Source organism: Poecilia reticulata, chromosome 2 (assembly GCF_904066995.2).
Source record: "Poecilia reticulata chromosome 2, P_reticulata-male-v2, whole genome shotgun sequence".
In the NCBI taxonomy this organism is placed as follows: domain Eukaryota; kingdom Metazoa; phylum Chordata; class Actinopteri; order Cyprinodontiformes; family Poeciliidae; genus Poecilia; species Poecilia reticulata.
Window position 1 is genome coordinate 3,302,561 of NC_088831.1, and position 22,839 is coordinate 3,325,399.

The window sequence follows — 22,839 nt, forward strand, 5'->3', positions numbered from 1 at the left end:
CTTGCTGACAATCCTTAGAGAAAGGGGGAAATCCTTTCCGGTCTCCAAACAGCAGTTACTTGGTTTTTATTCTTGTTGGTTTTTGGAGGAAATGTGTTGGATGTCTTGATGACTGGAAAAAAAAACAACAAAAAAAAAACCCTCACCACATTCATTGTTGAGCTTCCAGCACGAATTGAAACCAAAAAGCTTTGGTGCACATTAGTGCACCAAAGCTAATGTGCTTTGGTGCACTAATGGACGGGAGTAAGAATCCCGTCCAACACGTACGTCCTCGGAACTGTCACCAAAGAACAAAGAAGAAGGCATCAGAAACGGCCACTTCCTGTACATCGGCACACACTGAGGAGTACCTCAGTTGAGTACAACTATATTTGTCATGATTAAAAAAAACAAACAAACAAAAAAAAACACATTGCTGCGTGTTTCTATTCAAAGCTAGCTGCCACATGGAAGAGAACAGCTATCGGTGCAGAAAAAGTTTCCCAGCAGGAATTTACTGCAGGCCCGTGTCGTATTGACTTTGCAGCGCCGCTTTAGAGATTGATGGTCGGGGAGCAAACAGTGATCCATATTAGGCCCTAGATTTATTGTGATAAGCAGCATTTTATGGAGACTGAATTCCGTGATAAGGCACTCCTGAGAGCTGTAAGGGCGTGTTGACATCCGGCGCCGGTACAGCAGCGGGGGGTGGGTTGGGGGGGGGGCACCTGTTTGACAGCCTCAAACAGGGAAGGAGAGCCTAAATGCACCTTCATCCCTGGATGACTCACAAGTTCTGCTCCACAAATAACACAAAAGAAGCAGGAAAATGCCGCTTTTTGCAAATAAATGAGGTTTTCCTTTATTTTTACCAACCTCAAGGACTCTCAAAGTAAACCGGCAGGAGACGTGTTTCGCTCAGCAGCTCAGTGGATGTGTAAGTTTAGCATCAGCACTGCACTGCAAGAATGCAAAGCCTTAGCGAGTATTTTTTCTCTCGTTTCTAGTAGGGATATCTTAGTGCAATTGAAATAAGTAACTTTCCACCAAGAAATTGGAGCTGGTTTTCAGGCAACAATTCTTTAGTTTTGATTTTTTTTTTTTTAAATGCCAGTTCCATTAACAGATTATTTCACTTATAACAGCATGTTTTTCCCATGTTATTAGTGAAATAATCTGTCAACATAACTAGTACTTTTTCATCAATATTAAAAAATTAACTTAAAGCAATCTCCTATATCTTGCTGAAACCTTGTAAGTTAGTTTTGTCTTATTAGAAGTGTACTAAGATATTTACCTTAGGAACTAGACCAAAATACTTGGTAAGATTTAGTTTCTTTGCAGAGTGTTTATTTCTGGTTGCCAGTTCAGATGTTAAAGACGCATTCGGAGCCTGAATGTGTCTCCACGGCTGCATACGCTTTCCGGCGCTCCGCCTTCCTCAGATCCCCAGGCTCTACCCCAGTCCAGTGCTGCAGTTAAAGCAGAACCAGTAAAGCTTCTGGGCCAGCACTGGTCCCTCTAACTCTCATGGGCTGCCATGTTTTTCTCTCTTACTCCAGCAGATCATCTTGTTCCTTCCGGAATGTTAATGAGGATCCAGCTAACTTGATGACTTGTACGAATCTATGAGAAGTTCCAGCTGCTCCGTCCTGCAGACTCTGGGCTGTGAAATCCTTCACTGATGGATTTCAGTTGAGTTGTGCTGAAGTCAGTCTGCAGACAGCTGTGCAGGCGTCAAACCAGCAGCTTGTTCAGCTTGAACTCTGATGCCGCTGCAGCCATATGAACTGTGTACACACTTTAGCACGTTACCACTGAGCTAATTACCCCACATTGAGCAGCAGCAGGCGTAATAACCGTCGGATCTTAAAAGCCATCAGAACTGATGAAGTGCTGTGTTTGAAACGCTCTGATCCTGTTCCTGACACTTTTTTGTGTTTAATTGTTCTTTTTTCCGTCCATATGGATATAAACCAAATTCTCTGGCAGATATGCTCCCATATTCCTACGTCCAGAACCCAGATAACTGTCCTCCCTTCCCCTCCTTTATCATTTCTCTGTTCTTTCATGTAAATTGCTTCCACTGAGGCTCACCGGGGCTGCGGCTTCCTCCCCCGATTGGAAGCTAATCGTGTCGCACTAATTGCAGCATTTGTGTGGGCATTTCGCAGGTATTTAGGCCAAATTACCAACAGCAGTTGCTGCTGAGATAAATTGATTAATAGGCCTCGTTATAATTAACCCCATGTGCATCTTCATTTGCGAGAGCATGACTATTGATTCCGCGGGTCACACGCCTCTGCCCAGTCAACAGAAAATCTCAGAATTTCCCTCATTTTAAAAACAAATTGAGCATAAATGAGGAAAACAAACTTTTTTTTCTGTTATAAAAGGAAAAAATAGAACTTGCGCAGAAGAGAGCTGCAAATTTAAAAATAAAATAATGACACTTTCAATGCAAAGTTGATCATTTTAATGGACCTTTAATGCAGCTATGCATTAAAAGTGACGTTATTTACAGAATAACACTTCATGACAGCAGTCGTAAAATTCATGAAGACTCCATTATCTTCATGTCAGGTGTTACATCACATTTATGACAGTGTTACCCCGTCAAAGTGTTATCAAATAATCAATGTACCAGCTGTCAAGTGGGGAAGTGGAAGTATTATACTGTGGCACAAAGTGTAGCAAATGAAAAAGTGGACAAATGTCTCATTCTTTAAAATATCCAACGTCTGTCAGCTTCAAAAGTAAAACCTGGGCACAACAATCAGCAGGGTCAATCAATCAATCAATCAATCAATCAATCAATCAATCAATCAATCAATCAATCAATCAATCAATCAATCAATCAATCGTATTTGTATTTGACGTTTTAGCAACAAGGCAGTTCAAAGTGCTTTACATCATAAAAACACAAAAATACAAAGTCAACAACTGAAACAATAAATTTGTTCAAGTGTTGTCGTTCCACATCAGAATGTTGATTAAAGTTTTATTGATTATGTTTCAAAAGCCGCTCTAAACAGGTAGACTTAAATCTAGATTTAAAGGATCTCATTGTTTTGGAAGTTCATTCCAGATTTGCGGTGCATAGAAGCTGAATGCTGCTTCTCCATGTATACCACATGTATTGTGCAAGAAAAATACCTCAGTTTATGAAGCTATGTAATGTCTGATAACAGGCAGATTTTGAGGCATTTCATTTCTGAGCCAGAGTCAAACGCTGGAAGAGACCAAACAAGAAATAAAGGGACGAATCATTGAAAGGCCTCCAACGCAGTGGAAGCCCAGATATGGAAGGTGTGTTCTTGTGGAAAAGACTGCGCTTTAACTTAGAGCTGTATGTTGGGGAATGTCAAATATGTTGGCACTACATTCCTCCAGATCAGCACATATATCTTCCACAAATAATTCAAGCTTTCTCATATCAAAAAAAGGAATAAAAACAAACATTTGTTCCGATGTTGTGATCTTTATTTACATTTCTTTTCTTACAAACTTTTCTTTGTTCTCTTTTTGGTCTTCATGTTTTCTTAGAGATCAAACTGTTCTGTCTAACCCAAACCCAATTCATCCAATACTTGCAAAATCTCGTTGCAGTATGAAGCTGAAACTGGTTTAGCAGTTGTGAAGGTTTTACATCGTCCAAAACTTTTTATTTTCTGGTCCTTTTCTCAGATTTTCTTCTCATTATCGTTCGATCTTGGTGCATCACACATTATGCATGATATGCACGTTATGCAACGCCGATGTCTGAGGAACACAACGGCCCTTGAGTTTTCACATCAAAGATGGGATCTGCTCTGTAATACTTTTTTTTCTTGAGTAAAGGTTTTAGTTGAGCGACTTAGCAGTTTTAGCTAAACGCATGTCAAATTTCAGCCAAGTAGTGAAGCCATCAAGTGAAAGTGCAGCTGTTCCACAGATTGGCAGTCAAGCATTGGACCTTCCCTAATCATTTCTCCACGCGTTTCGCCAGCTGCTTTCAGAAATCACGCAGACTTTCCTGATGGAAGAACGTGGAGGAGAAAAAGCAGCTGCCGTAATTGCGTTTGGAGTTTGTTTAGGCAAAAAATTCTCCCTCCATTGCCTCTTTACTTAACATAAAGCCTGTGGTGTGATCTCCAGAAAGTGGTGTAATTACAGGAAGATCAAATAGAGCAAAAGCGGCTAATGCTAATACGCACTCTCGATCTGGACCGTTAGAGGAAAGAGGGAGAGAGAAGAGAGTTGGGGCCCATTAATAATGAATCCAGTGTCATCATTAAGGCACCAGATGATTAAAACATATCTCCCAGCTTCAAACGCTGCTTTGCCATCCTAGGAAATGCTGCAGTTGTGAATCTGCAAAGCAAGAGAGCCCTTCAGTCTGCTTGTGAAATAAAGTTTTGCTCTTTTTTTTTCTTTTTTTTCTTTCATCTCTTCCAGCTCCTTTTTGGAGGGGCGAAACACCAAAGCACCAACATTCCTTTTTGAAAACAAAAATACAGCTCCAGTTCGGTGTGATGTAACGCATCCCATAAATCTGCACAGACGTCTCAATGATATGAACTTTTACACAGAGTTGGTGTAAATCGTCTTTGCCGCAGCTTCTTGAGACGACTATGTTATGTCAACTGGATGTAGTCAACTGGATGTAGACAGTTCCAATACGAAAACCTTTAAATGTTCTTGATGGAAAAGACTAATCATTACTCAGACGTAAGACCAGTCGTACTAAATTATCTCTCGTTAATATTCATGTTCAGGAGAATGCAAAGCTTCACCTTTGGCTTGATTTCTGCAACCAAGCAGTCATTGTCATGCAGCACTTGTGCTCAGGCTTATTGTTGTGCTGCGGCGGGAGTCTTTTAAGTCCATTGACAGGGAGAGCCAAGGGGCCCCTGGTTTGTCTCCATTAGGGGCCATAACACTCATGGAAGGAGAAATAAATGATCTCTAATGGATCGGAAGCAGTCCTCTGAGGGCAGTATGTCCGCCGCCCTGTACGATGATCCTTGACGTTAAGGTTACCCGACTACGGCTGAGTGAACCGACTCCGCACCTTACATCACCTCAGTTAGCAACTCTGACTTTTGCTCCAATAAATTGTCTAATATCACCTATAAACTCAGCCTTCCGGATCATTTCTCAAAACTTTGGGATTCAATACTCTTTGGCTGGAGGAGAATGTGTCATCGTTCCAGTGCAAGCACTCTCCACTAACCTTGATGACGAAATATAGCCCTACAGAGTAGGGATTACTGGGGTTCAACAGATGTGAAACAGCTTGTGTCCCTAAATCTGCTGACCATTTTTTTGGCTAAAGACAAAAAAATATATTTTGCCAGAAGCATTTTCTTCTTGAAAACTTTGATCTAAGGCTGTTTTCCCTCCTGGTAATCTGTTTTTGGTCAGTCAGAAACCAAAACTGCAACATTTGTTCCATTTTCAGCTGCTATGGCACTGAGTCAAACCAACCAACCGCTTAAGCAACCTGTTCCCCTCCTCGTCTGTGGGGGCACTCCACCAAGAACCACTCAAGGAAACTACACAAAAACCTCTGAAGACACTGAGCACAGCCATAATCTAAATGCAAGCTAAACTAGAGTAGCTAACATTACACTTTTGCCCTTGTTTTGGTTGCAAGTACCCAAAATGCCGGGTGCCTTAGTCCACTTCCTTCTCTTGAAAGCAGACTCTGTTCCATGGAACAGTGGAGGAACAAACAGCACCATAGAGTATAAGGTGCTTCTCTCTTTTATTTAACCTTTGCTTTACGACAGTCCCAAAGGAAGAACCTGATCTTATGGGAGAACATGCAAACTCCATGCAGAAAGAACCCAGGCCGGGAATCGAACACAGAACCTTCTTGCTGCAAGGCAACAGCTCTACCAACTGCGTCACTGTGCAGCCCTCAATTAAACAAAGTAAGGTATAAATAAAAACCTCTTTTGGTACATTTATGTTCATTAAACTACCAGGGTCAAAAGTTGACTTTGTCCTTCAGTAAACAGTGCTTGAGACCAGGCCTTCTGATGACTGGAAGTGTCCATTTGACAGTAATTACATTGAGACCGGCTGATTGTTCTGCTCTCGGAGGCATCCACGCTCTGACATTGCCTCCCATTTGCATGATTTAGGGTCCGGATGAAAACAGAGTTGTCCTCCAGGGTCTCCGGACACTTTGACTCCGACGCGCGTTGATGATGTCTTTGGGTTCTCCGAGCCCCGTTTGCATCTCCAAACACTAATAAAGCACGTCTAGTTTCTATCACTGATGAATAATAATGTGTTTTGCACATCTGGAGAAGTCATAAACCAGAGATGGCCAAAATAAAAAGACATGAATTCTTGTTGGGAAAAACTCATCAAAAGTCATGTTAAATATTGTGTAGAGCCAGATGGAGGCAATTTACCGTTTCGAGTTGGTTTGTTGGTGTGTGTGTGTGCGCGCGTCTGTGTGCTTCAAATTATTCAAGCAGAGGGATGAGTGCAGCAGCTCTTTGCCAGAGAATGACAAATTGCCCATTTAGCCCATTGTAAGTGTCAATTTTAATGCAGAGGGGTTAGGTCTGTTTCAGCACTTGCTAACCATTCTGCAGGGTAAAAACATGGAATATGGTTTAGCTTGAATTACAAAATCCGTGTCAGTGCGGAAGTGTGTGCATGTTTCCGATCCGCAGACAGCAAAACACACACAGGAAACTTTCTTTCTGCGTGCAAGCACATAATAAGAGCTACATTTCAAGTTCTGAGGCCGACGGCTCAGCAGTTTTCTCCCCACCGTCACGGCTCCCCCATGGCTCGTTCGCAGTGCCCTTTAAATTTCAGTTTGATGTCGCAATCTTGAACAATTGTACCCAAACACAATTTCCAGCTCAATCTCCGAGCGGACCCCGGCTTGTCGGGGGTAACTCCGCTGTAAAACAGCCTGTCACTGCCATTGCGGAAAGGAAAAAAAAAAAAAAAAGAAACACGGCGCAGCAATTTCTCGGAGGGTTGTTGAGCACCGAGAGTGGCAATTTATTTGATGAGTGAGTTGCTTGACCTGGGGGTCAGAGGGAGCTATTAAAAAATGGGGTAAAAACCTCAAAAAACAAAACTTTTTTTTTTTTTTGGTGATTTCTGACTTTGTCATCTGGATTTTCAAGCTGGATCCTGGACGAGAAAAAGTGAAAACCTCTTCAAACCCCTGGAGTTATTTCAATAATACGAAACAGTGTTGATGACTGCGCCGCTAATCAGAGGAAATCTAAGTATCCAATATTTTCAACTCATTTATGTATGAATTGACTGATGTAGCAGACAGCAGTTACATCAGTCATTTAACATTTTGACATTTAACCTTTATTAGTATCCCCACCCTCCTCCCCTCGTTGTGTTTGGCCGGCTCTTTTGTCTCCCCGTGCTGATTGGACGGCCTCTGCCTCGGCTTCATCTGAATGCAGGAAGCGGTGACAGAAGAGGACCTATTAGGACTGGAGCCCATCCGGCCTGTGTGCACCGTGTCTCCAGCTCCATTTTCATTTGCCTCCATTATTGAATTTACCGGCTTCTGGTTTGCCGTGATTGCATTTTGTGTCACCCCTAAAAAATAATAATAATAATTAAAGAAATACCCCCCTCCTCAACCTCTCATCACCAAAGGTAGAGTGACGCCCAGTTCTTTTGTAAACATGGCTGCTCATCAAGCAGTATTCAGATGGAGGTGGCAGGGGGAGAGGAAAGTGATGGCAGGGATTCATTTAGCATCCATTGAAGCTTTAAGGTGGTGGTGGTGGGGGGGTGCATCTCCACCCTCCCACCTACACAGCATCCATAATCTCCTAAAGTGAAGCATTTTTCATCAGGATTCACTGCAAAACAATATCAGTCCAGACTGCTAAATTTAATCTGGGGGCTTTAAAACCCGATTATGGTTATCTGAAGGGCTGCGGCGGCCGGCATCTGGAGGGCGGGGCTAAGTCAGAGAGACAGGGTTGGACCTCCCCCGCTCTGTCGCCCCTCACCCATTCGTCACCCGCCGTAATATCTCCTTGGCTGGCAGGGCTAATAATGGAGAAGAGGGGAAACGGGACTCGGGAGAGCCGCCTCCGCTGCATGGTGCAGAGGCAGTTCATCTGAAGTCAGAGGATCTCACTTGGAAAAATTGTATCATTTATAAAACGGAGCACAAACGACTTTGGCAGCTTTTTAGGCATGTGACTAATACAGCGTACCCGACATTTCCCTCTAACTTCCTGACTCGCACCTTTAGGAGCTTCATTTCATTTTGGTCACTACAACAGCAGAGCATCTCTCCTCCACCTGCCTGGCGGCGAACCGGCTCCTGTTTTCTGCCTGCATGATCTTCGCAATCTGCAGCCGTTTATCCGTCCGACTCGGCTGCAGGCGGGAGGCGAAACACTTATTCATAGAATTTGGGAAGTCGTTTTCACTTATGTAGCCTCTTTCTCAACAGCCCACTTTAATGTAAACACACTTGGAGGTGCTGGGGGGAGAGGGGGGGCTACCTCGGGGACTGGTGCTTGTTTTACAGAAGAGTCAAGAGTTTGCCTCAGATTATGGTATTTCTTTGTAAAGAAAATACAAAACTTTAATTTAATTTTGAACTGTTTTTAGGAGATTGCATATAACATCTGTGTTAAAATGTTTCTCCATAAAAAAGTTATATTTCATTTTATAACATCTGGCAAAAATATATATAATCAATACTTTAAGTTGGTTACATTTTAAGGAAATAGCTGGACTTTATTTTTAAAACATAGCTAAGCGCTCAATCAGAATCACCAAGCACTGAGGATAAGCATCATATAATTTTGAGGGGAAACAATATGTTGCAGGACAAAATGATGAAAATTGTATTATGAAATAATTCAAAGCTGAGCTGAAGATTGTGGAATTACTCACTACTTAAGAAAAACACTGAATTACATCTGACAGAAATCCTAAATGTTGGGGAAATTGTTATGGAATCACTTAACATTTAAGAAAATATTATAGATTCACCTTTTGTTGAAATAAATAACAGCATTGATGAAATATGGAATCATTAAATGTTTAAAACTAACTTAGCTTACATCAATGGGAGAAAAAAAGTGCCAAAATTTTTATCCATCTGGCTAAATATTCTCTTAAAGAGCAGAGATTTCGTACTTTTCACCAAAAATCTAGTTGTGCGTGTGTAAATGTTTTTATTTCTAATTCTTCCCCCAGGTAGTTGAAATTTGAACATAATTTCCCTGAACATGTCGGCGCTTCCAGCTCCCTCCGCCTCGCTCTCATGCGAGTCGCCATTTTTACCAGAGTTGCGGATTTGCTGCGCTTGTGTCACGCTCCCTGAAGAGGTTCTGCACTCTAAGAAAATGAAGGCCATTTGTTTCGTTCCCCCACACAGTTCGCCGCCTTCTGTCACGCCGTCTGACAAGTCTGTGTCCGAGAATGTGCAGATGGACGAAAACGAGCGGAGAACTCATACAAACACGAACCGTTGGGGAACTTCTCTGTACATTTAGCTCACTTTGTTACATTTAGATAACAAACGTCATCTGCTGGTTAGTAAGCCGTCCAATCACGGCAGAGAACTGACTTCTTCTATAAAGTCCTTGGAAGATCTTAACTCACACTGTCCAAATTAGTTTCATAAATGTTGAAGCCCCTGAATAAATATATACATATTTTTACACAATCACACTTTTTTTTTATTAGAATATAACATAAAAAAGGAGCAATGGGCCAACTTTAGCACAATAAAAGTGGAGCAATAAAACATACTGACCTTCAAAGTTTTCTGCAAAGTGTAGTAAAAGAAAGAGACAGTTTCTTGTACAGAATATAATATTCTGTTAGCTACAAAATAAAATTAGCTACAATACGTCAATGTTTCACAAGAACTGTTGAATATTTTAGGGTTTCTGTAAAGTCGCTTCGTGTTATCTACGTCTCTTCAACACAAAAAACATCCTAATGAAGTTAATAATGTTGACTCACACACCGACTCTGTTACGCTGATAAAACAGAACCAAAATAGTTTTCACAACTTGGTACCAGAACCACAAGCTACAGGAATAGAAACGTTCTGCAACTTACCTTCGCCTGGTGTGAAAACGTAACATTTGTATGGATTTTAACCCCAGAGAATGATACTACCAGAGTTTGAAATGCAACGATAATGTATTCAGAAAATACATTTTGGCTCAAATATGTAGTGAAAACATCAACACAAAGTTTACACAATTTTGGATCACCAGAAAAAAAAAAGATTCCAATATAAAATATCCATTAAGCGTAGACATAATCGACAACAAAACATATTCACAAAAATAAGCAACAATATAGTCTGGTCATTTACATCCACACAAGCAGATCATAGCAATTTAACTTAGGAGGAAATTTAAAATATATATATTGATACATCTTCTTTATTTTGTGTCAGTTTTCCTCTTAGAACATTTTTACCCAAAGATTCCTTATAGGAATTAGCATTGTTTGGAAGGATGTTTAGGTTGGGGTGGAGATGTCACCTTCAAAATAAAAGCCACAAATATACAGAGTTTGTCGTGCACAGTTTCTGATTGTGAGTTTTCACACAGGCCAGTGGAGGACACCCAATACGCCAAACCAGGCATGGTTTCAGAGCTGTGCATGTGAGCTGACTCCTGTTGTTTTCGCTGAGTTCGACTCAAATAAAAACGACAACAGGAGAGCGGGTGAGAACCGGGTTTGAGTGTTTCTGAAGGATGAGCTTTAGGTGGATCCTAATGAAGAAGAGCAGAGGGCGGATGCCCTGGGCGCGCGCCGCTTTAGCTGCGTGAAAAGCGACACGCCTGCCACTAAGACGAGACAATAAGGGTAAACGCATGGACTCATCAGCGGAGGACGGATCTCTGTCGCAGCCTTATTCATCAGCGTAATTAGGCAGGGGAAGAGATGCGGGACAAGTGGCTAGCAGCACTGATGAAAGCTCATCAGCAGGCTTCGTTCAGAGCCGCGGTCACTGATTGGTGCTTTGGCTATCATTGCCTGGAAACTGCTTCAAAATAAAGGACTGTGCTCAGCTGAATGCCTATGAAATGGGCTTAATTGGCTTATAAAGGCAGACGGGCATGGAAATGGTTTTTACTTTCAATAAGAGTCTTTTCCCCATTCTGGGAATGTTGCTGTACAGATGAATGTTGCGATGAAAGCCAACGCTGCTGCTCTTACCTTGTTTGGTTTAACAGTAATATTCAATAAAAGGTCATGGTAATGCTGTCAGGACATTCAGACTTACTGGTTTAAGTCTTCAGCTGAAACACAACTAGTCTTTCAAGCATTTTGTCAGTATTTTAAGGATTTTCTTTGCTTTATCACCCATTTTCTCATCTAGTTTTTGTACACTGTTGTGTAAAATCTTAAGACGATGGAGGAAATGGATTTGTTTGGTACGCATGAAGCAACCAGGTTTTCAAAGCAGAGATTTGAAATACTAAAGGCATGTGTAACTTCCACTCCTCACCTGTTCCTTTGGACTTTGGACTTAGGGTTCCTTTGTTCAACTGGTCTCCATGGAGATCAGAATCAAACACTCATTGTGCATAAGATAAAAGTAGGGACGCACGATATTGTATTTTTGGTCTGTATCCAATACTCCAATATACTACAACTCATTTGGTCGATTACCAATACCGATATTTTTTTCCTATAGATACTTGTTGAAACTATATGGCTTTCTCTACTGTGGAGTTAAAATGCTGTATTATCTTTGTCAATTTAGCCTACTAAATGCTAAAAAGGAGGCTGAAAATGATGCAACATTTTCAAATTGCACTATGTTTAATGTCAAATTTATTAATGACATCTGCTCCCTCTAAGACAGTGGTGTCCAAAGTCGGTCCTCGAGGGCCGGTATCCTGGATGTTATAGTTTTCTCCCTGGCTTAGCACACCTGCATCAAGAGGAACATTGACCTGCTGAGGAGGTTGTTACTACCACCAGGGAGAGAACTAAAATATACAGGATACTGGCCCGACCGACTTTGGACATCCCTGCTCTAAGACAATGACAACACTCAGAGCAAACATGCCGATAATATCATGCATCCATAGGGTTAGGGTTAGGTTACCCTAGGGCCACCCCCCCTTTCTCGGACATCCTGCAGCATTTAGGGCCCACTTTTGAAAAATCATACCGGCCTAACCAAAGGTCACAGGGTCACAGGACCCGGGGCGTTCGAAAGGGCCCGATCTGGGGTACCCCATTCCAAAAGAACCCGATTTTTCACGTGCACCTGGCCGCGCGAAAATCAAAAAATTGGTTGAAAAATCCTCCAACTGCTGACATTTGGCCGGAGGTTAGGGGATGTTCCGGCGATGAATGCCAAGTGGCGCTCGACGTTTGGGAGCACCACTCTCTGCTCCTTGGTGGCAACTGCTGCAACAACGCCTGGATGCTTCCTGGTGTCAACTGCTGCTAGAATGCCCGGATGCTTCCTGGTGTCACCGGGCCGTAACACGGCGACATCAGGCAGCATGAGCCGGTGCTTCCAAGTGTCCAGAAATGCTGACATCACCTCTTGACCACCAGGAGCCCTACCACTCTACATCTCTGTTAGCAAAGTGGTCCGGTAGCCTGACTCCAACCATGGAGATCCGGGTTTGAGGTCTGCCTGCCCAGAGAACCCTTTATGTACAAGATATTGGAAAAGCCGCTTCCTTTTTTGGTCCTGGGTCCGTCGTGTACCAGTCATAAGCACTATGAGCCCAGGTAATCCGTATGCCTCCTGTAGCTTAGTGGTTTAGCTGCTCGGTCTCCACCCCAGAGACCTGGGTTCACTTCCCACTGGCTGCAGAAAGCCTTTTTTTCCCCCCAAGTCTTTAGCCTTACGTGAGGTTATAAGGACTATAGACTGCCATTTTCCAGCAGGACTCGCTGCTGCGAGATGTCTGGTGCCACTGGTAAGGCAGACATTAGGTAGCATCAGCCTATACCGCCTTATGTCCTGGCCCGGTTCTCCAGAACCACGACCACCCACGGAGGTTCTGACCCATGGGTTCGGTTACCAGAGCCCCACAAGTCCATGTCAAACAACCCCACGGGACCCGTGGCTCTGGGACCTCCAGGGACCTTAACCCTAACCCTACCCCCCACCCCCATTAACGCATAAACCTACGTAAAGAAAATATGACTTAATCCCGAAGCCAGCTTGGTTCTCCAGAGCCAGGGGGGTCTCACGGAGGTCCTGTACCTGGGATTGGAGCATCCAAAGCCCTGCAGGGCCTCGGACATTTGCCGGGAGCCTCGATGCTTCTTTATGTCTGGGGACTTTGTTGAATGGCACAAGTCTCGTTCCGCCAAATGGCGGACCGTTCCGGCTTATGGCAGGACCCTCCCTGGGATTTGGACACCCTCAGTCCTGCAGCAAGTTGTCAAAAATCCCCCTGTCTGGTTCTTCAGAATCGGGACTGGTCCGTGGACCTCCACTGGAAGAGTGGAACTGGTTCTGGAGAACCAGGGCGGGAAGTTATGGAGCTTCTTTTCCCGGGATTGGGGCACCAGGACCCGGGCAGGGGCTCTGCCATTTGGCGGAACCTCTGGACGTCCCTTTATGTCTAGTGCCCCTAGTAAGGCAGACATTAGGCAGCATCGGCCTATACCGCCTTATGTCTGGGGACTTTGAAATAACACAAGTCCTGTTTCAGGTTATGGCGGACCGCTCCGGCATATGGCAGGCACCCGGGATTGGGGCACTGGACCCGCCATTTGGCGGAACCCCTGGACATCCCTTTGTGTCTGGGAACTTTGAAATAACACATGTCCCGTACTGCCAAATGGCGGACCGCTCTGGCTTATGGAACTCATGCCCGAGTACGGGACACCCACATCGGTGGAGCCCCTGGACATCCCTTTATGTCTGGTGCCCCTGGTAAGGCAGACATTAGGCAGCATCGGCCTATACCTCCTTATGTCCGGGGAACTTTAACCCAACCCCACCCATGGTCGAGATCTCAAAGTAACTTTAGGCCTCCTTAAGGCTGTTATGTGCCTTCTACACCCAATACTCAGGCACCCAGTCCTGGACATCCCACATGGATCTCCAGGACTTGAGTTAAACATGGCCATTTGGAAGCACTGGCCCATACCTCCTTATGTCCAGGCCAGGTTCTCCAGAACGGGACCGCTCACGGAGGTTACATACCCGGGGTTTGGTTACCAGGACCCTGCCTTACCTTTCTCAAAAAACCCCGTGGCTCTGGGACCTCCAGTGACCTTAAACCCAACCCTACCCACACCCAGCTCAAGAGTCCAAGGTCGAGATCTCAAAGATCTTTGGCCTCCAAGAGGCTGTCGTGTGCCTTTTCCACCCATGACTCAGGCACCGAAGGCCCGCTTGGACCTCCACCCAATACACCCTTGACCTCCAGGACCAACCCGTGGACTTGCAGAACCTTGGTGTTCAGGCAGATAGTTGGTGAAATTTTTCTTCAAGAACCACCTCCAGGTCATGTCTGGACCCCCTCCGCCTTATGGCAAGGACCCACCCGGGATTGGGGCACCGGACCCCCTTGGACCACCCCTTGGGCCACCACGACCCACCGGAACCGAACCTTGACCTCCAGCACTTGAGGTCAACACGCAGACATTAGGCAGCAGCGCCGTGAGATCCCTTATGGCGGGCCTCAAACTCCATAACCAAACCTTCACGTGTGGCAAACATGCTTCTTCCAGACTTCTTACGCCTCCCAGAGGAACCACTGCAACAAATGTTTTTCATAAATTTAACAAAAAACCTGAAGTATTTGAAAGAAGGTAACTGAGGATCAAGTGTCAGACCTATTCTACGCATCTTCCTCAAAATTCAAGCACTGTATAGAAATGACATGAAAAAGCAGGTTAAGAAAAAAGGAAAGCATTGGGGATTTTGAATTTAACTGACCCACATCTCTCCATAATCCAGAAGAAACGGATAAATACCTCATTTTAATACAATGGGGGTATTAATTTAATAGGTTTTTTTTTTATATTTTGAGGAATTCTCCCAATCCCAGCCCACATTGTGTTCCACCGCTCGCCTTGGCTCGTATCTCTGATTCAACCCGACACTTCAACCTCCGCTCGCCAAGAATCTTACTCCTCCATTACGCTGAAAGCTTCTTTTTTTTTATTTTCAGTGCCAAGAGATCTGTAGCAAAAATGCTACACCAGAAGCAAAACATGACCTGACCATATGGCAGCAGGGCCCTCGGCGGCCTTGTGCGCACATAAAAGGGCTTCATGGGGAGCACAGCACCCAGTGGCACCGAGCGACAGGAACATACACAATACCAGAAACAGCAGATAAAGGCTCCAGATTGGGGTCCACTTGTAAAATGTAGCCAAGCTCTGATTGAAATCAAGAACTTCCTGGCAAATTTATGTGAAGCTTGCAAAAAAATAAAAAAGTAAAAGAACAACTGAAAGAACGCAGCATCTCGAAGTAAAATAACTAATTATATCATATTGAATTCTATATCTGTGATTCTCAAAATGTTCAGCCTAAAATAATAAGTTACTATTCAAAATATTGCTAGACTCAGCAGCCAAATTGTGCCAAGTTGTATTATTTTAGTTCTAGTCATTTTTGCAGTTCATAAAAAAAAAGTATAATCCAAAAATGTTTAAACCTTTTTATTTAACATCTTTGAATAATTTAACTTTTGGAATTCCCAGCTGCTCTGATCCATGGTTAATTTGTTTTTAATTCCGGGTTTCATGTTTCAGCAAAATTTTCTTGTTTTGAATTTTGTAACATTTGAACTTTTACACTAACATAATGCCCTCCACTTATACATAAATCAGAAATTAAATATATTTTTTAGAATAAAAAAAATAGAATATCAAATAAAAAAATATGTAGCATTCTTTTTAACAGTTTCAATTTCACATTTGGATATATTACATTTTATTTTTAACCAGACTAAATTTTATATTGTATTTTAAGGGTTTAAAAGGTTAAACATTTTAGTGATAAATTGTATCATAATAACGTGGTGTGATTTAATAGCTGACATTTAGACATTAAGCAGAACATCAGACAAATTAAAAACTGGTGAAATTCTACACATATCATGTGTAATATTTAATGGTTCTCAAAAATCTGCCTTATTTCCACATGTAAGTTCACAAAATATAACAAAAAAGTTGTCATATTTTCAAAATGCTTAGTTTTTCCAGATAAGTACACTAACATGCACCAAAGGCCAAAATATTATGTAAAGCACTCCACACCAAAGCAATGCTGTGGCAGCTGGAAATGACGAAAAAAGTTAGCTTTAATGATTGTCTGCTTGTTTTTTATTAGTATTTGGCTTTCCAGTAGTCAATGGCAACGGAAGAGTAATATGGAAAGTCAGTATTGTCACAAATTTTATTTAATAATATTTGGCATCTAATTATATGAGTAAAATAAACCCCAACTGTTGGTTAAACAGCATAACACATTGCTTTTTTTTAGTTTTGCACAGTTTTTATTTTTATTTCAAATTAAATAAATATCAAATTCAATTCTATTTAAAATTTATGAAGAATAACATTTGGAGTTAGTTTCTTTTTTGTGTGTGTTGCTCTGAAATGTTATAGAAACAATCTTAAAACCATTGTTGACCATTCTATCTGCGTATTTTTTGTGTTTTTCATATCTTTTTTTTTGCATGTCAGGCCTTCCGTAGAGCAACAATTAGTTTGACGTTCATTTGAGAACAGCTGTTAAACCACTTCCCGTGCCTGTACAGACCCTGCGATGCGGAGAACTAGTTTTTACGATGACCTGTGAATCAAAAGGGAAGCCGATCCGTCCTCTGTGGCTTCCTGATGGAAACCTGGAGTTATGGAGTCATCGGCGGTGCTGGAGTGCAGCAGGTGGCCGCGGCCCCAGTAATGAATGGCCACCTGGTCCAGGCTTGTCATCCCCGGCGCTGGAAGAGTTAGCGCCCCTGCTTGGATGGACAGCAATTTGTGTGCTGGAGTGCGGCCGCTGGCATTTGCAGGAACATCTGGGGGCCTAGTCAGGCCCTGACAGAGGGACGGCTCTCCAGAAAGTATCAAAATCCATTATATCTGCCATTACCCAAAGGTCCCAGGTGGAAAAGGTAGTTCAGTTTGTCATTTTTGACTTTTTCTGCTATTTACCTTCTTGGTTGTCTTGGGAACGTGAAGCCTCTCCAGCACTTGTGTTAAGTCAATAGTGTCCCTATAACCACTGGACAGTGACTGGGCCTGTAAATTATCTCCATATATTTATCGGTTCATCTGTTTTACTACAAGAACGTATGTCACAGAATCTTTTTTTTTTTTAATTTAATAAAACGTAATAAATATTCAATTTAAATCAAAGGAATTGGAGAGATTTCATTTGGTTTTCTGCAGTGCAGTGGGAGCTGGGTCCAGTGCTTAGAGGTGGAAAAACTATGATAGAGTGCAGAAAAACATTAGTTTAATAAAATATTAAGTATTTGTGCAGTAATTTGAATGAAGCGACAGAACCTGAGTGTCCGGATGCTGCATTGACTTCTGGAGCACCATAAATCCCATAACCATAACATCCGCTGAGTTTGGAGTTCCACCTAAACTCAGACATCATTCAGAAGCTCAAGGCCGGCCACCGTTACCGAGCGACGGGCCGCCTTGGTTGGTTACAGTCCGGCGTCCATTTCTCCGCATCCGTCACAGCGCTGCAGGATCTGGGCTGAGGTCGTACCAAGGTCACCTCAGGTCACCCATCCGTCTCACCCTGCATCGTCTCTTCTAAGAGCGTTCTTTGCGTCACTTTTGAAGGGAGCTCGCGAATGTTTCTGCTTGTAAACGGGGGCGTGCGGTGATCGATGCGCCGCGCTGACGGGAACATGATTACATGAACCGGGTGCTGCGGGCCGTTCGGCAAGCAGACAAAGCGCCATGTCACCTCTAAAGAGCCCGTGAATGAATGTCCCTGTCTCCACCAAGGCCCACTTCCTTAATCAGGGTGTCGGATGGTAATGATTAGCTTCCTGTGTGCGGCTTCCCGAGCTGCTGAGGCGTCCACATAATTCATACGCTGTTAATAATCTGCCCGAAGAGACAATGCCCTTCTTTTCTTTCTGAGCTTATCCGTCTCTAATCTGAGTCGCATTCCAACTTATTTAAAATTTAATTTAATTTATTATGACAAGTGCTTTCCTGGAATAAGGCTTCATGTTGGAGGATACAGGGGAATGCAAGGTGATTGCATCTAAATCCCCTCCCTCCATCCTCCTCTGGAGGTTTAGTGATGCACCGGGCTGCAGCTGCAGAGGAAGCAGCAGCGGCGGTGGATCTGCCGCCGTAGGTCACGGCTTGGGAGGGAGGTGGATTACCGCTACATCATTATAGTCAGAGTCTGTGTCCAAAACCTGGATTAGTAACATAGAGAGGGATTAGGCTTTATTATCCTACTCTGGCATCTGTTAAGGCCACCGGTCCTTGAGAAAAACATATTTTTGCTGTTTCAGCCTGCTCGGTATGGGGATCCTGCCTTTACGGCGGCGCCGCTAACCTTCCTGTAAAGTCACATGGTTCAGAAATCCGATTTCATTAAGCAGGTGTTGTTGTTCTGAGCCGCAGACACAAACCTTCATGTGTTCTAATGGGATTTTATGCCAGGGGGAAAAAAATAAGTTTTTATATTAATGTGAAATATATCTCAAAGTAAAATCCAGTACAGAAACTAACCTATGGAAACCCCATTACAGGGGTGTTGAAAGTGTGGGTCTGGGGCCGTTTGCAGCCCTTGGAATGATTTTGTACGTCCCTTGACGTCAACTTAAGAATGGCATAAATTTGGTTTTCCAACTCAGGAAGTGATGCAGGCACAGAAATCAGACGATTCTACTTGTTTTATTAATATATTATGTCTTTAAGTTATTGTTCAGCAACTAAAATAATTAATACATTTTTATAATTGATCAATTTTCCTCAGTTGTCAGACCTACCAGGTCAAAAGTAACCCACTCTTCCCAACTTAGCGACTTCTCAGACAAAAAAAATCCAAATCAGTCTCAATAGTTTTAAAGATCAGCGATCATCAAGAAACTGGAATCGGTTCATTTCTACTCACAACACTAGAGTTGGTCTAGTCTACACAAAGTTTGAGTGGGGCTGCACAGTGGCGCAGTTGGTAGAGCTGTTGCCTTGCAGCAAGAAGGTTCTGGGTTCGATTCCTGGCCTGGGGTCTTTCTGCATGGAGTTTGCATGTTCTCCCTGTGCATGCGTGGGTTTTCTCCGGGTACTCCGGTTTACTCCCACAGTCCAAAAATATGACTGTCAGGTTAATTGGCCTTTCCAAATTGCCCCTAGGTGTGAGTGTGTGTGTGCATGGTTGTTTGTCCTGTGTGTCTCTGTGTTGCCCTGCGACAGACTGGCGACCAGGGTGTACCCCGCCTCTCGCCCGAAACGTTAGCTGGAGATGGGCACCAGCAACCCTCCTGACCCCACTGAGGGACAAGGGTGCAAGAAAATGGATGGATGGTGTTTGAGTGGTTGGGCGTCTGAAAAATAAAAATGAAAAGACGCAATCTGAAAAAAGAACCAGCCTTTAGTTGAAGGAAGTCGATTGTGTTTGATGATTCAAGTTCACTTTCAGATAAAAGTCAACAGATACTCTAAATGCATCAGTCTCCTGTCTCAGCCTGTTGTTTGCCTTCCAGGCTGAGGAAATCTGCAGCTAAATGAAATCACGTAGTTTTAAAATTACACAATATATTCTCCTTAAAAGCTTTTGTTGTTAAGTTTGCATGTGAAATCCATCCAGCAGCCTTTAGTTGATTAGTCTCTTTATTCCAGCCATCAGTGCTTGTGGACGTGGCATTGAATTAAGGCGCACATTTGTCAATAGCATTTACCTTCATGCTCAGACGCGCTTCAAGGGAACGCCGTTTGCAACGTGGGACTTCCACACAAAAGAACCATAAGAGTTAACCTTGAAGTATTGATTTCCTGCCACGGTGTACATGTGCCATAAATCCGCCATAAATCCACGGCTCTATGCTAATTTTTCTTCCTGTCTCCCTCTACCTTTTTTCTCCCCGTGCAGAGATACTGAGCGGCGGCGTGTACGTGGACCAGAACAAGTTCCTGTGCCACACCGACACCATCCACTGGCGCGACATTATCAAGAACCCCCAGGCGGAGCTGCTGGTGGTCCCGTCCAACAACAGCAACAACGGATGTGAGTAAAGTCCAAAAGCACCCCTCCTCCCCCCAATCCCCCGGCGTCCGCACGGACCCACGCATGAACATTCATGACCTATCGCTTTTATTTCATTCTGTTTGCCTGCTGGGGATTTGGAAGTGAAATCACTTGGTGTTAGATCAACATGCGAACCTTTTCCAGTGGAGTTGAAACCAGCATGGCTTTTGCAGCAAAGCCCATGGAGCTGCTGTCGGCTGGGCTCTTTGTAAATCTCAATAAAGCTGACAGCTAGTTTGAAGTGGCGCGCTTCCCTCTCTGTCCAGTGGACATTTGCTGTCAGACGAACTGGCGGTTGAAGACAGACTCTTGCAAACTTTTCTGTGTGTGTATCTCAACCTTTGGGTGAGTTGAAAGGATACATTATGAGGTTTGTCTAGACAATTTGTGAATTTAACTTGAATAAGTTATCCTCACTACTGTGACCACCTCTATAGAGGCTGATGCTCTGGAAGTTTGAGACAAACTGGAGTTAACACATTGCTGCCGATAAGGAAATGTTGCTGCACATCAATATGGAAGGGCATTTAAAATACTTTGGAGTGAGAGAGATTAGTCATGAGTGAAAAACATCCGAAGAAGTTGCCAAGCTTCAGGTTTATTCAAGTCCCAAAGGGAAATTAGTGTTACAGCAGGGTAAAATGCAAAAAAGACATAAAAACAAAGAGACATACAATTAAAGTTCTAAAAATGAGGGACAATACAATGTGCCAAAACAAAAAAAGTATCAGTCCAGACAAGAGTGCCAGTAGAGTATATTATCATTATCATTAACCAACAATTACCACTAACATCAGCCTTGCCAGTCTTCCCCAGCAAATTCACCCCAAGTTTTGACCAGACAATGCTCAAAGACGCTGCAAAACTGGAAGCGTTCTGGACGAAAGTGCTTAAAGAATGAAGTATTTTTGCAAAGTTGCATCCGAAGAAACCATATGACCTCTGGAGTGACGCCCTTTGGACAGAAGAGACCACAATGGGAGTGTCTGGACACAACGCAAACAACAGTCGATTGAGCAGAAGAAACATCGAGGACACTGGTACTTTGGCGGTTTCTAATAGAATCAGACAGAATCTGGATTAGTGGATATTAAATTCACAAAACTACCAGTCCTTTAGATCTTGAGCAGAATTGCATCTGCGTCGCAACAACTTGAAACCGTAGCGAACCAGACCTCATGGAGAGCAGGACCAAGAAAAACATTTTAGGAGAGACCTTTAGATGCAAAATATGTGAAACATTGTTGTTTTGTTGTTTAGATGGAGCTGATGGAGGAAGAAGGTAGTGGGGGAGTAAAGCACTAAAGTGTGGAGGAGGTGGGCCAACAAAAATGACAAGAGAGTGCGTGGGAGTGGAGGTTGCCAAATTGTTGCCCGTTGCCAAGATGTAGTCAGTATTTAACATTAGGGACCTGTGGTGGGAGTGGCTGAAGGGGCCGGGTGACAATCGGCGGCGTTGTTCCACTCACTGTGTAATTAACCCATAGTCAATTAAGTCTTGATGATGGGCCACAGCCAGATGAGCGCTGTCAGGTCCCACTTTCCCTGACAGAAAGGGAGAAGAGGCCCTGTTTTCACGCTCCTCTTCCTCACCAACCACATCCACTCTATTGTCTCGTCAGCTCAGGAGTTTCCACAATTGTGTCCCTGTCACCAGTCAGAAGAAAGTTTTGGCGACCTGCTCGCTGCGACATGTCGGTTTCATTGGAGTTTGTCTGACATGTTTGCTTTGTTTTCCAGGCAGGCGCTGTCATCGCTCCTGCATCGGACGCTGCTGGGGTCCTCAGGAAAGCCAGTGTCAAACATGTGAGTGTGGACAGTTTATATCTGGATCTTCTCCATGGCAACCCCAGACCTGGTTATTACTAAAATATTCTTCTGCTTTGGCTTTTTAGCTGATTTTTTAAAATAGCTTTAACCCAACGAGAAAAGACTCGATGCACATTTATGGTATTTACCATTAGCTGCCTAGACTTTCTGCCTTTCAAAAGTTTTAATTTACCCACTGAGTCACAGTCTGCCAAGTAGACCAAACACAACCTCTATCTGGGAAACGCATTAGACACCCTTTGTAGGTATTATCTGGCTCTCATATAGGTATTAGGAGGATCAGTTTAAAGTGGCTCCTACTCCTTATCCAGAGATGATGAGCATCAAATGTGACCGAACAGAATATGAGGGCCTATTTTTATCACTATGTCATACCCACATGGCCCCCATGAGAAAATGTTTAGAAAGTACTATGTGTATGTGAATCCTATGTGGATCATTTTCAGGATGAGTTGACGTTAGTTTCGGTGTGGGACCTATTGGGTTCCATTACAGTCCAGAAAACCCTTTGGGGAACCTTTAGCCTTAGCTGGGTCTCAGACAGGTCTTATGGAAATTAACTGAAATAACCACATGGAGAGCAAACATAAAAGGCATTTTGGATGGGATCTATGGAGCCCATTTAGGATGGGGCTGTTCTAGGTTGTACCTAAATACACCCTAGAACAGGGGTGCTCAATACGTCGATCGCGGAAAGGTTTTGAGTCGATCTCGGCAGGTGACAAACTGAACACCGCCAGGACGCTGAGGCCAGCACTTCCTCCTCTGCAGGCTTATCAAAAATATTCACTAAGATCCTAAACGTTTGTAGCTTCATT

The 22,839-nt window shown here is 43.4% G+C and overlaps 1 protein-coding gene across 3 annotated transcripts in view; it reads left to right on the top strand.

The window, feature by feature from the left end:
* LOC103476823 (receptor tyrosine-protein kinase erbB-4) overlaps positions 1-22,839 on the top strand; it is a 282,377-nt gene that overhangs the window by 175,824 nt on the left and 83,714 nt on the right. For all 3 annotated transcript variants that reach the window (XM_081614884.1, XM_081614889.1, XM_081614885.1), the window contains exons 4-5: positions 20,036-20,170; positions 21,932-21,997. In XM_081614884.1, coding sequence (XP_081471010.1) covers positions 20,036-20,170; positions 21,932-21,997 — 201 coding nt within the window. The remainder of the gene's footprint in view (positions 1-20,035; positions 20,171-21,931; positions 21,998-22,839) is intronic.